General features: G+C 38.9%; 1 protein-coding gene across 2 annotated transcripts in view; it reads left to right on the plus strand.

The window, feature by feature from the left end:
- The window catches only part of UBE2Q2 (ubiquitin conjugating enzyme E2 Q2), a 50,739-nt gene that overhangs the window by 26,739 nt on the left and 6,183 nt on the right, over window positions 1–17,817 (plus strand). For both annotated transcript variants that reach the window (XM_068958044.1, XM_009681548.2), the window contains 5 exons: window positions 880–1,020; window positions 8,620–8,704; window positions 13,941–14,001; window positions 16,094–16,184; window positions 16,489–16,547. In XM_068958044.1, coding sequence (XP_068814145.1) covers window positions 880–1,020; window positions 8,620–8,704; window positions 13,941–14,001; window positions 16,094–16,184; window positions 16,489–16,547 — 437 coding nt within the window. The remainder of the gene's footprint in view (window positions 1–879; window positions 1,021–8,619; window positions 8,705–13,940; window positions 14,002–16,093; window positions 16,185–16,488; window positions 16,548–17,817) is intronic.

Genomic DNA, 17,817 nt, shown 5'->3' on the forward strand with positions numbered 1-17,817 from the left:
AGATGGGAGTAGAGTAGCCTCAGGTGTGGTGGAACACTCTGCACACTGGAGTGTATCTGATGGTTGTGTACCTGTGGTCTGCTGGTGTGGCTGTTGTAGTGCCTCGTTTTGCATCTTTCCCTCCCCTCCGTAAGTAGCACTTGTATCACCTTAAATGCAGGTAGTTGTCGTAACTTCACAGTGCTCCCCTGCAATAGGATCACCCCTGTCTCAGAATACACAAAGGACAGAAGACTTTCCGGTGTCTTAGCCTAGACCTCAGAATTGAAATCTGGCTTCATGATGTGCTCCAGATACTCGGCCAAATAATTTTGTCTCTTATCTTAATTTCAATCCTGTTGCACATAATCTTCAGCTGAAATGTTAACCTTGAATGAAATGTGTGGCACTTCCTACTATTAAACTATCTTGGAAGGTTGCTGTAGCCCTGCCGGGTATGTTAATAAATGTATTTGTCAGAATTATAGCTAGGATTCTAATAGGAACAGAAAGTCTGCTTTTACACAAACTCAGGGCATCCCTTGTATTTCAGGCTTCTCAAGCCCTGTTCAAAATGCCTTAACTTCCTGTTTATTACCTACTTCAATGGGCTAATTCACTACAATCTTCCCTTCTCACAGAGGTTTTATTCTTCTTGTTTCTGACCACAAGTATCATGAATCTGGGTCTCATCTGTATTGTAAAGGCTCCTTACATTTGCACTGAATACCTCTGACTGAGAGGGTGAAAGCAGAACAAAATAGAAATGGCCTCCAACAATCGCTAATACCTAATGCTTTGGTGGTATGGTGACTGTGTCCCTAAATGCCCTTAGAAGAGAGCTTTCTAAGCAAAGAACGTAGTTGAATTGTTTACAGTGAATTTTGGTCTGTCCTGTAGGACATTGAAGATCTGGATCACTATGATATGAAGGAGGAGGAACCAGTTGATGGGAAGAAGTCTGAGGATGAAGGCATTGAAAAAGAGAACCTTGCAATCTTAGAGAAAATCAGAAAAAATCAAAGGCAAGATCACTTAAATGTGAGTTAATGTTAACATTTTTTCTTTGCGGTACTTTTGGCCTTAAGATAGGAATGACTTGCAGCAAATAAAGCCTACTGCTATACATACAAACACAAGTCAACCTATACCTGTCATCCAGCATTATATAGGACGAAAGTGTCAAGCTATGGGACAAATAGCTCTTTCTGGAGAAATTTCACTAGGCCAGCTAAAACTCCCAAGATTCATCAGTAACCAGACTAATTGTGCAAAATCTTTGGCAAAGGATGCTAGTTGCCAGGTCACATCCCACAGAGGTATAGTAACTAAGCACTCTTTCTTCTAACCTGGGAGAATGCTAGCTTGTCTTCTCTTGCCTAATACCTGTGTTACAGACAATAGTCCTCCCCGCAAAACTGACAGAAAGCATCTAGGTTGTAAGTATGTCTGTTCTTGTTTTATCTTGCTCACTTTTGCTAAAATAGTAAATAGCTGCATATACATGGACTGGAGTATTAGAAGTGGTAGGTGACTTTACATGTTTTGTAAATCCAGGAATTTGTGCTTTAAAACTGTTTCTATACATGAGTTTTATTCCAGTAATTTCTAGGCCCCTCTGAAATTACTGAAGTTTTTTTTTGCCAAACGTAAAGCAAGGGGCTTTCATCCCTCTGCAGCTTTGCTATCACAGTTTTCAGAGTATTCCTGTCGGCAGGCAGTTGCAGAAACAAGAAATTTCTGTATGGCGGTGTCCTGGGGACATCTGTTTTCATTTCCTGTATTAAAATACAACTGTAAACAGTGAGTCCATGGCTTCTGTTCTCCAGCTTTGTTAGTTTCCCTTCTTACACTTTATGATTTTTCCAGTAAATCCTTTTAGCTAAACTCTATTTGAAAGATTATTTCAGGTTCAAGAGAATTGCTGTTGTAAACCTCTGTGTTTAGTGGCAACCAAGTTATTCTGCTTTTAACAGTGGAGGCGCTCCTGGTAGCCTTTTCTCTAAATTTTTATCATAACTAATTTCCTTAATCTAGCACCATCTTAACTATTTCTTGTCGTGATTCCTGGCCCTAGGTAACTTGATCTAGTTTAGAAATTTTTTTCTTTAAGATGGAGAAGAAATTCCGTTTGTAGCCATCTGCTTTGAAAAGGAAATAAACAAATCTGTCGGAGTCTTTCAACTACAAGTCTCCTCCTCCTGCCCCAGTGCTAGTCTAATATAACTTGAGTGCAAACTTTGCAAGAAACCTATGTTTTGCTGAAATAGGCTGAATGAGATAGGTGGCTACAGGAGATTACTCTGATTTCCATATTTGCCTTTTAGGTTGTTTGAAAAAAGTGTACAGTAATGGTCACCCCTTCAAAAAAAGCTATAGCTCATCAGCAATTCAGTATTGAAAAGCAGATAAGCATAAGCAAATTGCTTTTGTGATATAGAGTTGTTTTAAGGCGTGATTGACCATACACAGAGGTTACTTTTTTAACTTAAGTGTTTGCTCAGAGTTTGAGAAGAGATGCCTATTGAGATTGTATATTTTTCTGTGTTTATAACCCAGACCTAATGGCTAAGACTTCTTAATCATGAAACAAAATAAAATCTCTTGCAGCTTGAAAGCCATGGTCTGCTTACTGCCATCTAAAAATTCAGTAGAACTGAAAAAGCTTTTTGTAATGTCAGCATCGTTCTTTGGTATTGAAAGCCTCTTAAAACTGCACATTTTCTCTCCCTCTCTGTTCTTTCCTACTTGGTAAACATTGGCTTTTCTTTTGCTTTTTCCCCTCTGCGTCTAGCAGAGCTGAAATGAACACTGCTGGTTTTTGTTTGACAACAGCAGATTCAACTTACATAATAGCTGTTTCTCATGCCAAGACACTCTCGTTGATGCTGGAGCATAAACAAGGTCAGCTGAGTACAGGGAACAGGGTATTCAACTGCTGCTGAGGAACCGTGGTATTTTTGTGGGTCACCAGAAATAGCTGCTCTGGTTAAATAATTTCTCAAAGGACTTGTGAGGATTTAGTCTTTAGTACTTGAGTGTTGAAAGCTATAGCTGCGCTACTGACCCAGTAAAGAATGAACCTAGTAACACTTAAATGTACCCTTATGCTGCCAAAACATGTGACTCTCAACAGAAAACCGTCTCTGTTACAGCAGTAGGCTGCTCAGTATCCGAAGATAAAGCAAAGTTTAAGTCTGTTCCTTGACTCTGGGTTTCCTGAAAGGATCACATCGGTGTGACAAACTGAAGTGCAATATATAAACATCCTCAGGTTTTCACACACATCACAGCTCTTTGGTATGCTTTTGTTTCCTCAGCAGAGGGAAGTAAAACAAAGACATATCACTTGCATGCTTGCTGTTGAAAGAGGGAAGTCTAGTGCAGGGCTTCAACTAATGCTAAATGCAACCAGACTTCAATTTCTCTGTATTCTTTGGCCCTAGTCTGTGGGTCATCCTTTCTCTCCTCGGTGGAAATGTGGCTTGAAGAGGCTGACCATGTTAAAGATCTAACACAAGAAAAGAGTGCATGCAGTCCCCTTTTTGCATACACTAGCAGGCTGAGGACATTTTTCTGCTGCTCAAGTTCTTACTCATAGGAGTTTTTACATATTTCTTTTTTCTTACAAGAACAAAAAAGCATTTAGTAACCTCATGAACGAGTTTTCTTCCTTGGCAGTATCCCTAATCCTTTTCTCCTTAGTAGCATCAGGAAATAACCTTAAATTTGGCTTCCAGTACAACATACAACTTGGAGGAAGAATTAATCCTCCTCTTGACGTTGTGATAACTTTATAGAACCACTTGCTTACTGGGACTAAAGGTATTTGAACTTGAATCAATAACTCCAAATATTTACCAACTTAGTGCTGCTTGCTTTTCAGAGATCTCTCCCCATTTATTCATTTTAGAGATTAATGGCTTTCTTATTTAGATAATGCTATTAGCTTTTCCATTTCCTTCTGAGGAGTTTATGCACTTTCCTTCAGGACTCCCAAATGTCTCTGCTTTCATCTTTAGATTTTTATGACGTTTAAGGTGTCACTTGCACTTTTCTGTCTCATCCTTGCAGTAAGTATGATTCTACTTTAACTTCCAGGAATGAATGCCCTTCTGCACAAATACTGAAAATGTTAAATGACCATAGAGGTAGCTTGTCTTCCTTATAGCTCTCTTTGGATCACTTCAGATTTTTTGCTTGGGATTCTTTATTTTTGTTTTGGCAGATAACTTTTCAATAGTTCAGCTGCATATCCAAACATTTGAGTGAGGTGATTTACTGCAGTGTTTTGAGATGTGAAGTATTTTTCTGATCTGATAGATAGCAGACAGTATCCAGTATATGGATTTAAAACCATTTCAGTCTTCTCTGAGCTGCACTTCCTACCTCAAGATAGCCTATTTAAGGAGCAGACCGTGGTTGTGGTGTGGGTGGTGAAAGGAGTAAAAAAGAATCTCCAAAAGGAGAAAGCTGGAAGTGTAAAAACCTGAGGCTGGAAAGTGTCAAGCTATTTCCAGATCTCTGGAGACTTAGTGTAGCAGATAACTTAAGCAGCGGCACCTGCTGTGGTGATTTCTGCATGTTTAGGTATGCCTTACTGACTTGTGAATGCAGAAGCTCAACTCTTAAACAACTTCTAAGACAACTAAGCCTTAATTGTGCTATAAAGTATTTTACTCATGTAAATTTTAGTGTTTACACTAAGATACAAATCTAAGGATAAACACTTCTGAAGAGTATAATGCCTATACTAACTCGGATCAAAAGTTTTCTGTTTCTGACAGTGGCAAAAGCAGATCCTAGAGGGGAAGATTTGGGAACAGGACAACCCTGTAGTGAGGTATCTCATAAGTGTTTTTACAGTCCAGCGAAGTGTGGCTCTGGGACTTCCTGAGCCAAATGTTGTTTATTTGCAGCGCTCACAAGTGGAGTGTTGTCCATAGGAACGTTTACCTCCTGTAGCAAGGACTTCCCCAGCTGACTAGTGCATTGTTCTGAGGAGCCACCGCTTTCGCAGTATGTGCAAACATACTTTGTGTGAGACTCTTTGTGTGGCTCTTTGTGCCCGCTTGATTACCTCATAGAAAAATGTCTTGGAGCTTGGGTGGCAGCTCTTTGGGTGGCAGCACTTCAGCTTACAGATCAAGTGACCATACTGTTCTGTACTTGCCTCTTGGCATCAACCTCACATGACAGATACCTCTCATGTCCCATGATTGACTGGTTTTGTTTCTAAGCCAACTCTGGTTATAAATCTTAATCCCATAACTAGAGAAATGGGAGCTTTATCTTTCCTGGAGGGGAAAGTCCCACTCTTCCAGAAAAATGCTCTGTTACTTGTATCTGAATTCAGTCTTTGAGATTATAACTTGCGTCTAGAGGGTTCTTGAAAGTTAATGTTTTTAATTTTGGTACCAGTACAGATAAAACTGAACTCCCTGCCCTACTGTATCATGCTGTGTTATGATCCAAATAGTACTCTCTTCTAAACAGCGCTTTAGCCATAAAATACAGAAGTCATGCCATAACGGAGACTGTTTCAAAGGTTTGGGGTTTAGCGTTAATGCTAACTGGTACGATGGTTAATCTCACTATGCTCCCCCTTTAACTTCCTCCAAGGGGAGTTAAGAGCATGTAAATTTAGCTCCTGTGCTTAATTTCTTAGGTTAAGCTTTTTAGTGGAGTAGCTATCCTCTGTCTTGATCAGAGATTAATGGTTTGTAGTCTATGGGCTGTGGCTTCTTTAAACAAAGTTAGACTCGCTCCTTTAATAGTGTAGGGGTGGACACCCCAATTACAAACTCCTAGGAAGCCAGTAGATTGAAAAAAGGGCAAAAGCACTGTTAAGACGAAGTCTACTGAGGCTAGTCTAGACATGCTTAAACTAACCTTATTTTTTAAAACACCACTTTATCAGAAGTTATAATGGCACTCAGGAGTGTGTGGGTGTAGTGTGTGGGGTTCCCTCCTCCCCCCCGATTACTGCGGCACAGAAGATTAAAATTTTTATATACCTATGTGCTCTTGCAACATTAAATACAGAAATGCAGTAATATGATTGAAATAAAGGTGGCGTAAGGAAACTAGATCTCTGTGGCTGACTTTGAGAATCTAAGTTATTTTATAAATTGCCTACATTTAAAAGTTGATACTCAGTGGAAAAATAAAAGGAAACCGCTTCTTTCAGTAAGCATTGCAGTAGATAAGGCAAGGATATGGCACAGCTCTGTACAGAACAAAGCCAAAATCTTCACAGCTCTATATGAAGCTATACTCCTCTGGACTCAATACGTTGGCAATGATCTCATAACCTTAACCCTCACAGCACGGGCCTGAAAGAGTACAGCCGTTTTCCAGAGAACGGTGGCCAGTAACTACTGCACTGTGTTAACTCTAATGCTTCTTTTTTTCAGCTGATGTTCAGTTAGTGTGTATAAATGGTGCTGATCTGTAAATAACGTGTACAAACCACTGGTTTGGTGTCTTTTTTTTTCCTGACAGTTTATTCACTTACTGTTAAGAGATCCTTTTTTGCCTGTTTCTGCTGTCTAGAAAGGTGCTTCAGTAAACTGAGAAATGATTTCTCTGGAGCCCTGCCTTTAGTTTTCGTATATCTCACGAAAGGAGCTGCCACTTATCTGCATGCTTAATTACAGAGTTCATTTTCTCTACATATCTGATGAGAAAACCTAGTGGAATTTCAGAAATCTGCATAATTGAATCCAGTGGATTATGGAAATGAATAGCCAAAAACAATAGCCTACAGATTATACTGTGAAGTTCAGTAGTATAATATAATAATCCTTAACATAGAAGACCAAGGCATATGTGGAGGCTTTTGCATCAAGTAACTATTGTTGATACTTAATCTTTGTTAATAAACAACTTGATCCTAAAATTAAGACCTTGTAGAATATGTACTAGCATTGCTGACCTCAGGCATACAGGGCTGACATACCAGTCTCTCGCAAACTTGTCCAAAAAGGAGTTGTTTATGGATATTAGTAGTTCATCTAAAAGGAAACTAAACAAATTCGTTCAAGTTTTAGATAGAGTAGAAAAACAGACTTATAAACTAATCATTTCAGATTTTATATAGAGAGATTGAGCATAGCTTTATTCTAGTCTTCCATTTTTAAATGAAACCACACTTATGAGCCAGGCGCATTAGCGTATATTCTGGTGGGAATGACTGAAGTCCAGGCAACAGCAGAGAACTGCATGGGTCTGATGGAGTAATCCTCCTCTGGGAGACTGACTGCCAGTGAAAGCCAAGAAAAAATGAATGTTAATGTTGCCCAGGGTTGGAGCTGAGGGTAAGAGCTTGCTTTCTTTATTTGGAGTCTTTTTTAATACATATATAGATTTATATATATATATATAAAAATCTGGTGAAGTTAACTTTTGACTCGGCCTCTTCCAAAAATCTTGGAGGTAATGTGGTATTTCAGATGTAAAATGTAAGCAGGGTAATTGTGTAAAATCTGAGGTTTAGTGTTATGACCTTTCCTGCTAGCTTTTCTATTGATTTAGAGATAGTTAAGTAGGTACTTACAGTCATCATGTTATTCTGAATGAATAATTTAGTCTAGTAAGAGACAGAACTACAGGGCTCACCTCAAAACTCAGAAAACTAAGGCAAAATAGTTAATGCCAAGGTCACAGAATTGTCACTGGGGAGGTGTGTAGAATACAGTCCAGCAGTTGCAGATGTGAGTACACATCAGTTACTTGATAACTGCTGCGTGTGTTAGTTGGTCAGTAACTGGTATGTTATAGTGCCGGTCTTAGTTTAAATGCATGTGACTTAAAGGTGGTCTTGTTCGTGTTTTTTTTTTTTTTTTCTTTAGCGCTGTTACTTCCTCAGACTGAAATACTAGGGTCAGAAATTGCGTGCTCAGATTTCTCAGTCAGTCAGAGACGTTAAGAAATACAGAACTGAGCTCTAAATGGAAAATGATACTTCTCTGGTTGTATCAGCCACAAGAACTATGACAAATAATGACAGAATAGTTTGGTATTTAAAGGTTTACTTACCTTAGTCCTCCTCTGTGTGGGTGGTGTTTGCTTTTCTTTATTGCAAAGAATAGATAACCAAGTACTACTTGTTCAGTTTTCTAAAAATTCTTGGTTAGTCTTTACTTCACCCGAAGCTGGTATTCCATAGCAGGTACTTGACCAGCGCTTAAACCTTGTTTCATAACCAACTGAGAGTACACTTGCAAGAAAACAGTATAATCTTATGCACCAAAGCTTATTCTTAGGATTACTGTTAGTCTTTCTTCCAGGGCATAAAAGCAGAAGCTGTGGAAGGAAATATTTCACTATTAGAAATACATTGTGGATCCAACTTCCAGTCAGGGAGCCAAAGAGATTGTGAACTCATTTACAGAAAAATACTTTCATTGTATCTTATTAAAAGTTTAAATCACCTATACCATATTGTAGTATATGCTAATATGCTGCTATTGAAGGTGTCTTGATTCTTTTAAGTATTCTTCACTCACTAGGACGTATGATTTCTGAAAATAAAAATTAATGTATTAATACCTTCAAGGTACTGTAACCTTGCAATGCAAATAAAGCTACGTGATGTAAATATTCTCATTTATTTGGAGTCTTGTTTGTTTGTTTCAGGGTGCAGTCTCTGGGTCAGTTCAGGCTTCAGATCGACTTATGAAAGAACTCAGGGATATATATAGATCACAGAGTTATAAAACAGGTAAAGTGCTTCAAGTATTCCTCCTTAATATAGTTTAAAAGAATTCTCTTGGTAAATATTTTGTGCTAATCCTTCTGTGTCCTGTAGTTGTGTGTGTGCATAATGTAGCTTAAGTGTACGTGCATATATACGTGTCACTAAAAGAAATAGTGTGTTTGTGGAGAAAAGCAAGCCAGAATACATTTCCTCTAAAGTGTTGTTCCTCTCATGTGAAGCCTCATGCCAAAATTAACAGGATTGATATAAGAACGCTGTTGGAGTAGATGACTACCAGTAGCCTTAGATGACTCCTATGGGAGTTGTTGAGTTTTCCAAACTACTTGAATTCACTTCTCCAGGTGTATAGGGCAAGATCTTTGAGGCTGTCCCGATGGGTAGTACTGTTTGCAAAGAACATGTTTGCTGCAGAGGGATTGGTGTTCAGCAGGAGAAGGTTTGTTTATCATTAAGCAAGACTTAACCTTAAGTATACTGCTGTCACTTTATTCTTTTGTGATAGTGCTAGTCTGATCCTGGGCTCCCTATATTCCTTGGTGTGAGGATACAAACAGCAAGAGAGAATGAGCAGTGGCAAGACAATAAGCTTGTCTGTTAAACTGATTTTTTTTGTTTGTTTGTTTGAACAGCAAGCACTTATTGCCTTTTATTGATTAGCTTAATGTGGTTGTCTTGATTAGCTGGTTGGCAGTCTTATTTGCTCCATACAACAGCTCTATCTAAAGTAGCTTAACAAAGGAATTGGCCCATTGATTTGTGTGGGTATTACTGTATAACAGATAGAAACTTGGATAGATTTCATGCAAGCCATGTTCCTGTAGGCCAGCCCAATTGCCTACTCCATTACTGCAGCCAGGGATGAGAACTTCCTGATGCAGGTTAGGATGGGAAGAGGTAGACTAGTTAGAAAATCAGTCTAAACTTTAATTCGGTATCTTGCTTGTGCTTTTCTGAACTACTCCTGGTTTGTTTCTAGTGGACTAAAATCTTGTTTGGGGCCTATGGCGTTTTCATTTGTGCGAAAGAGGATAGAGTTGAAGAGACAACAAGCTCCTGCTGTGATTTGTCATGTTTACCTCTGAGGTAAATAGCTGTATGTGCTGAAGCACTGTGGATACTGGTAAAATGTCTGCAATGTAAACTTGATTATGTAAGCTAGTGTTGATCTAGTGTAGCCTACATCTGGATTTTATCACAACTGAGTGCTTGCTAGTATGCCCTAATCTGCCTTCTAGCTGGTAAAGAATGGATTAGTGGAGCTGGGAAGAGCCTAGAAATGGATCTGCATCAAATCATGAAGGATGCTTTACTACCTGCATATGATCTTTAGGGTTCACTTTCCTTGGTTAGACCAAAGAATCAATTTTATTTGACTGTGAAAAGCTGAGTGATGTTTATTCACTTAGTAATACTGCTGTGGAGGTGCAACCAGGAGCGGAGCGCCTGTGATATGGATAGTTTTAGGTGAGGATTTGGGTTGCTCAGTAATTCCATCTCTTGGCTTTAGATAAGTAACTTTAGATAAATGCATAAGCTCGCTCATACTTGCAAAAGACTAAACCCTCAAGGTAGGAAAGATCACTGTCTAAATGACGAAGAAAGGTAAATCTTGTTAAACTGTAAAGAAAGTTGAGATATTAAAGAGGAAATGTAGTAACATATTACTTTGTGTATCAGGAATATCTAAAAAGACTACAACTAAAAAGTGTCGATGCAGTCACCAGTAAAGAGTTCTGTACTCTAAGAAACTGCTAAAGCTTTCTAGAGTGACAGAATAGCAGAGCGATGGGTCCTTCAAACAACTTGTATGATGTTTTGAATCCTTTAACTTCTATAGCTACAGTCTTTATTCTAACACACAGTACAATCCCGTGTCCTTTTCCTAGCAGTCCTATGGAGCAGAAAAAGTAAAAACATCTTGTTACCTCAGTTTGTCCTAAACAAGGAACTGTCTTGTTTACCTGGAGCTGTGCAACTCTTGTGCTGCAAATCTCAAGTTATAAATGAATGCCCAATAAGAGTATTTGCTTCCCTGGATAAACTGGAGATATCTAACTAAACTGGAAGCTGACAGTATAAAACAGATGTTTCAAAGCCAGATCACCATCCTACTTGATCCATTTATCAAATTTTGTAAGTGACAATGCTGTTTACAAAACCTACCTAGAGTCGTAGCAGTCTTTATCCGTAGTCCAGTTTTCTAATAATTTAATTTCTTACTGTTAACATGCTAAGGAATCATTGTAAAACTGAGAGGTTCTGGTAACTGGTGGAAGGTAATCTAACACTGTAAACCAGCAAATTTAATGCCGCCTTTTGGTTGCGTAAAGATCACTTTATTTAGTGACAGCAGCACAATACTGGGCCTGTGATTTCTGAAATAAATGATCCTTGTAGTAATACTCCATTTAAAAACAATTCTTTTCTATACAACTCTTTTTTAAAAAGTAGCTTGTAACACACCATCAGAACTCCAACTCAATGTATATTCGAGATAGTATCTGTTTTTTAAAGCTGCAGTTCCTTCAATGGTTGGAATAGTACTTTTGGAATTTAATCAAAAGCAAAAGAAGACTGCACACTTTCTGTCAACAGGAAGCTTGCTTATTTACCTGGAAAATCTAGGTGAAAAACTACCATTAAGCAGAAAACCCTTCTTTCCTGAGCTAACATAAATGGAAAATGTTGCAGCAAATTAGGAAAATCCTCTACATTACATTAGATAGAATTTTGTTAGTTTATTTTGATAATGGGAATCTCAGGTTGTCCAAACTGAAGAGGTATCTTGTTTCCAAAAATGAGGTTGGAGGTTTGGTTAGTTTATATGGAACAATTTAAAGACCTTAACATACCTTTTAGGGATAGAGGAGAGGCAGGGAGTAGGGGAGAAAATAATTTGGAGATATTTAAATATATTTCTGTTTATATCTTTAGTAGCTCTGCAGTTCGTGTATATGGACACCAACATTGACAGATAGATGTGATTAATAATGAGTAGGGTATGTCAGCTCATTACTTTCTTTCAAAAACTATGTAAGATTTATTTCTAGTTGTAATAAAGTTGCTATAAATGAGAAATCACTTCTGTTTTGGGAGAGCTTTTTTTTTTTTCCCTTGCATCATGGTTCTGTGTGCTTGCTTCCACTTCCCCTCTGTGGATTGCCTCTCTCGAGGTGGAAGGGAACCTATTTTTTAAGTGTACGAGGGAAGCTACCTTGATTTCTTTCCCCCCTTTAAGGGGTTATGAGAAACTGGTATATAAACATTAATCAGATAAATTCTTCATGACAGTAACTCTTCCCTTATTGCATAAATCAAGGAAAAAGCATCTGAGCTGGTGTCAGAAAACACCTCTTGGCTAAAAGAAAGAAGAATCAAAACCTTTAGTGCTGTTAAAAAGCCTCCATATCAAAGCAGTGGCAAAACCCTGCTGCTGCTGCTGTTGATGAGAATATTAAATGCCATCTCACTCAAAACCAGGGTGGTTGGAATATTGATTAGATAACTTGCTGTGCTGTTAAGCTTTCATTCTAGCCAGTCCTGAACTGTGTATGTCTCTCTGAAGATCTCTCTGGATCTCATGATATTTGGGATATTGTCAGATTCCTTACTGAAATGTGTTTTGTAATTGGTAACCTATATTTTATACTTGTAATAGGTGCCAAAGCCATAATACTAATAGGCTGCTTCTTCTGGTCTTCCATTCTTTTGGATGTAGGTGGAAGAAAATTTTCTAAATACAATAGGGCAATAGACTCCTCATTAATTTGAGTTGACAATGAGCAGAGTTCTGAGTGCCAGCTCTTTTGTTACATCAGAGCAGCGCAAATTGAAATTTTATACTTGATTTCCACTTACACTACGGGCAATTCAGGAAATAGTGTCCTTGCATCTGGGGAACTGAAGAAAGGCCTCAATAGCTCCTTCTGTTTATTCTCAAACAAATGTGTGGTGTCTCTGAACTAGCTGCTGATTAAAATGGGACGTCGAGAGCACAGTGAGTAGGTCTTCCAGCCTCCTTGATTGTCCTAGGGATGGAGGGAAACATTTGAAATCGGGATCTTGGCTGCAGTACCCACTTGTTTGTAGCACTCTGGTAAAGAGACACAAGCATGTTTTCTTTACCTCGGTTACTGAGTTTTGTACTGTTTTAGAAATAAAGACGTCTGGACAGCTTGAAATGTCATCTGTACTATAAGTACCTATACTTAAAAGTTGAAACTGCAAGATAAGGTAATCTAGAATAATAAAACTCGAAAATGCTGCAATTCCTTAGCGATTTTGGTGCTTATGCAATCTGTTGGTTTGTAGCCATCAGAAACCCTAGTCTTTTCCAACTTGCTTATAATAAGCACTTCTGCAACAAATAGGCTGTTAAATACTAGCCCAGGTAACAAGTGTAATCACAGCTGTTTAGTGTATGTGCATGCATAGTGTGTGAGGGAGAGGTTAGATTTCTGCCCATCGCTGATGCAGCTCTCTAAATCTTGCCTTATGGTTAAAGATATGCTTTTCCCTGGGCTGCTTTGTGAACCTCTGCAGAGAGCAAGCAAGCTTCAGTGTCCAAGAAAAATGGCAGAGGAACCATTCATCCTTCCCTTTGAGTGCAATGCATAGTGTTTAACAGCTTCAAAGCAAATGGGTCACTGAACACCGCTGACTGGCTTCCAGAGAGCTGTCTTTGGGTTGTATCTGTAATGTTCTCTGGCTTCTTTTGTCTGTTGTTGGGAATGTTCTTCATCCGCTGCAATATCTTCTTCTTTTTCGGGTTACCATTCCTTACCCTGTCCAGTTGTCCTGTCTGGGTCTGCAAACACTGAACATAACCTGTGAAATATAATGCTGCATACTTGGACTATGTTAAGTGTATTTTTTTTAAGTGTGTGGGCCATGCACTGGTTATCAGATATACAGAGTACTAAGCAAGTTGGAGTTATAGCCATGGAAAGTGCTATAAAGTGGAAAGTTAGGAACCAGACAAAAATTAATTCATGTGGATTTTTTTTTAACAGAAGTAAAAGTATGTATGGTTTTTGTTACTGGGGATTCTTCCCTGCAGTTGCTCAGAAGCACTTCTGCTATTGGAAGAAGGATGCATCCTCAATATCAGTATCTTATGTATTGCTTATGTCCACTGACAGTGTTTGTGTTTAAAAGGAAAGAATAAGCTTGTGCTAAATTCTGCTTTTTTTTTTTTTTAATTTAGTGTGTAACTAATTCTGCCTGATATTTTCCACAGGGATTTATTCAGTGGAACTGGTAAATGACAGCTTGTATGAATGGCACGTTAAGCTTTTAAAGTAAGTTTTTTAAGCTGTTTTGATGTCCTGAAGAATCTATTTTAATATTGCTGTGGAGATTCCATTGCTGATAAGTGAAACTGTCTAGCCAGAGCATGTAAAATGCAGTGTGTAGCTACAATTCTCATATCAAATGCATACAAGGTTTGAGTTCTAGTAATAGAGATGATTTAAAAAAAAACCTCTTTGCACAGGCAAGTCAGTGTGTATCATTGGAACTCTTATCAATGTAAAAATCTTGCTTCCAAAACTGCTTCAAAATGCAAGACCTCTAATGACGAAATTTCCTGTCTAGGACTTTTGTCTGGGTGGCTTTAATTTTTTTGGTTTGTGTGGGTTTGGGATTTTTTGTTTGTATTTTCTTGAAATTAAAAAGCAAACCTTCAAGGTACAAGAAGGGGGGGGGGGGAAACAACCTGTCCTAGTGGCCCTATTTCTTCACTTCTGCAGTTCAGTGGGCATGCAGGATTGAAACTTTTCTTGTTTTAGATGTCACAAGGTCCTGAACTTGTTCACTTTCTGTTTCTGCTTCTAACTGTGTGTACCAAGTAGGAAAAAATTTCTTAACTTTTGTCAGTAGTATGCACTTTTTTTGCTTTATTTCTAGAGTTATTCTATTGAAATTATTCCTGCTAACGGGATAATCTGGCATCGTCAAACAACGTAACCTGCAGGGGGGGAAAAAAGACCTACCCAACTGGGCTGGCTGGTTGCATCTTCTCCCATCTCTCTCCATCTTTTTAAAAAGAACAGTATCAGTTCAGATACGTCATGGTGCATACGCATAAGGACAGAAGCTGTTTCTGCCCAGTAGTTGACCTGTCTGTAGGAACTGTTGCCTTATCCTAGCAGCAAGAGCTGTATTCCAGCAATTGGTGGCATAGTCATGCAGTTTTATTTCTTTCTTAGAAACACTTCTTTCTTAGGGCGTATGAACACTTGGAGGCTGAAACGGACAGGAATGATGCAATGTCCGGAAAAGACAAATCTCTGCCATATCAGAGGAGGCCTTGTCCATCCAGCACTTACGTAACTGTTCAAACTGGTGTGCAGGGCTTTGAAGCCTTGCTTAAGTACTGTGAACAGTTCTGATCATCTTCCCTCAAGAAAGCGAAAACAAAGTACATGTAGCAAGGGGCTTCCCAAATGACCTAGAGAGGAAAAGATTTTTATTATCGCAGCAAAAAGTGTCTGAAAGAGAATGGACTGTGTGCAGACAAGAGGGTAAATGTCAAGAAGAAAAGAGCCCTTCCACCTAAGGGATAGATAGCACTGTTACCAGAAGAAGTAACTCTGAATTAGCCCGGTAGAGGCTTTGGCTGGAAATAGGTTTGTAAGCATCAGGAAATATTTTTCTGGAATAGCTTCCCATTTGCAGGACGGGGACAAATTGCCCGAGTAGTTCTGAAATGGGATCTAGTAAGTTTGTGGCTCTGCCTCTAGTAGAAGATTGGATTTAATAGCCCCCAGTCCCTTTAAGAGCTGCTTGGAGCTTGCTGCAGTCATTGTTTGACTAGTCACTTTTTCAAAAGCTACTGCAGTATCAGTGCCTGGATGGGGTCAACCCAGTAGTGTCTGAATTAATGTCCAGACTGCTTGCCATCAACGTTTTATAACAATCAACTGCTGAAATTCTGCTGAGAGCAAAAGCTGTGGCTTTAGTACTTGTGCAGATGCAGATTATTTTTAACAGCTAATACAGAACTGTGATCGCATACCCTATAAAGGATTTACTATCGGTATGCTGAAAATTAGACCACTTCAGTCTTCCTGTTAAAAAAAATTTCTTTTCCTCCCTTCTTGGGATGCACTTCCCGTGAACTGAAGAGAATAAAATTACTTTTTTCAAATAAGCGTGGTTACTTTTTTTCCTAACCATGTTCAAAAGCCATTTGATAGTGGTGAGAATGCAGTGTTGTGCAGCAAACTTCCATGCTGATTTCACAGCAGAGCGTTTACCTTGTAACGTGAGCATTAATTTTCTGCAATTCACTGAAACTACAAATACATAAAGGAGTTCTTTAAGAGTAATTACTATTTTACAAAAACTGAAATTAACTTCATCCAGGAACTTTCCCTGCTTCTTTTGTAGGGTTGATCCTGACAGCCCATTGCATAGTGATCTTCAGGTCTTGAAAGAAAAAGAAGGTGTAGAATACATCTTACTCAACTTCTCTTTTAAGGTATGTGGCTATTGGAAGAAATGCAGGGATAAAAAAAATCCTAGCTCACTGTAGAAAATGACTGCAGTGGCCCTCAGCTCTTATTTGGGAAAGACAAAGGTGGAACTTTAAAAATTAAAATAAAAATGCAGCTTTCGATGTGATGTTAAGGCTTTCCAAAGATGGCTTTTGAGCTAGTACTGTGGAACACAGATTTCTATAGAACTGATAAAGTCTTACCTGCCAAATAAAGCTTTTGAAATATCTCCTGGATAGGAAAGCAGTGTTACAGTACAGTTCTTAACCTGTTTGTTATCTGTTCCAGGATAACTTCCCTTTTGATCCTCCCTTTGTGCGAGTGGTGTCTCCTGTGCTCACAGGAGGGTAAGTCTAAGTTGTTTTACAGAAATTTTGCTTTGTGGAGAAAATGCCACAACGGTGAGTGGTTCACTGGGTTTGCAGGGGACAGTTAGTGACTACTAGTAGTCTTTCAGAAATTTCCCCTAAATACGTAGTCATGAGCTGCTGTAGAGCTTGAGTTCGGTAACAGGCTCAAAGCGTGATATGGAGACTTGCTTCTCAAGCATTATGCGCTCCTAGTAGGCGGATGTCTGAATGCATGTTCCAGCTGGACGCCGTTCCTCAGTGAACTGTCTATCTGTGAAAGATTCTGTGACTACTTCAGAGTTTAAGAACCGGCCTCTCTGGATGGTTAACATCGGCCTTACTTCCCCTGTTGTTCAGGGTAGTGGGGTTTTTGTTTTGAATTGGAGCTTTGAAGGAGCGCTGATCCTGCATTGCCTTAAACTTGCTGAATGGTCTTAACTTTTGCTGGTAACCCTGCAATAAAGCTTTTGTCTAAAACTCCTCAAGTGCTAATCCAAAAGTACTAAATTTAAGATGCCATGCTCCAAAACTGTTATAAACAACATGGTTGAAGAGCGGTCCCTGATAGGGAACCTTGTATATATCTATGGAGAGGAGATTAAATTCCCCTTCCACAGCTTTCATGCATCTCCTCCTGACGAGAAATTCTCATCCTTGCACGTTTGAAAATGCAGCCTGTGATAGCTGGTGCTGACTCTAATTTAGTTTTAACTGCTGTTCATTCTTTTCATTCAAGAAAGTTAGTGCAATTAAATGATATTAATGATAGTTGCTGCTACCAAAAAAGTAAACAAGCAGTGCCAGACACTGGAAAGACCATATTTCGGATTCTGGTTTTGTTATACTTGGACTGTTTCGTGCAGTCCTGTTGGAAAAGAAAGAATGGTGTAGAAGGCTTGGACGTTAGTGATAGTTCCCCTGTGAATGGTGTGTACTTATATCCTTGTCTGTAGCAGACTATGCTTTTGGAGAGGTAAACTTTCTGCCCTCGGTTCAGGTCTTGTGATACCTAGGTGTGCTGACTAAGTCCTTAGAAAGCACAATACACAGTGAGGCTGACATTAGAAAATGTTTTACAATCTGCTTTATCTCATTTGTCCGTATCTTTGATATATAAACATCTAAGTTGGTTGGAATTGTGTCAAATTCTTTTCCAGAAGTGGTTATTTTACAACTACACACCAGTACCACGTCCATAATGAAGCCATGAAAGGCAGTGTTCCTTCCCCACAGTCTGTGTACGGTTGTGTAAACAATTGTGCAGACT

This window comes from Struthio camelus, chromosome 12, assembly GCF_040807025.1.
Source record: "Struthio camelus isolate bStrCam1 chromosome 12, bStrCam1.hap1, whole genome shotgun sequence".
In the NCBI taxonomy this organism is placed as follows: Eukaryota; Metazoa; Chordata; class Aves; order Struthioniformes; family Struthionidae; genus Struthio; species Struthio camelus.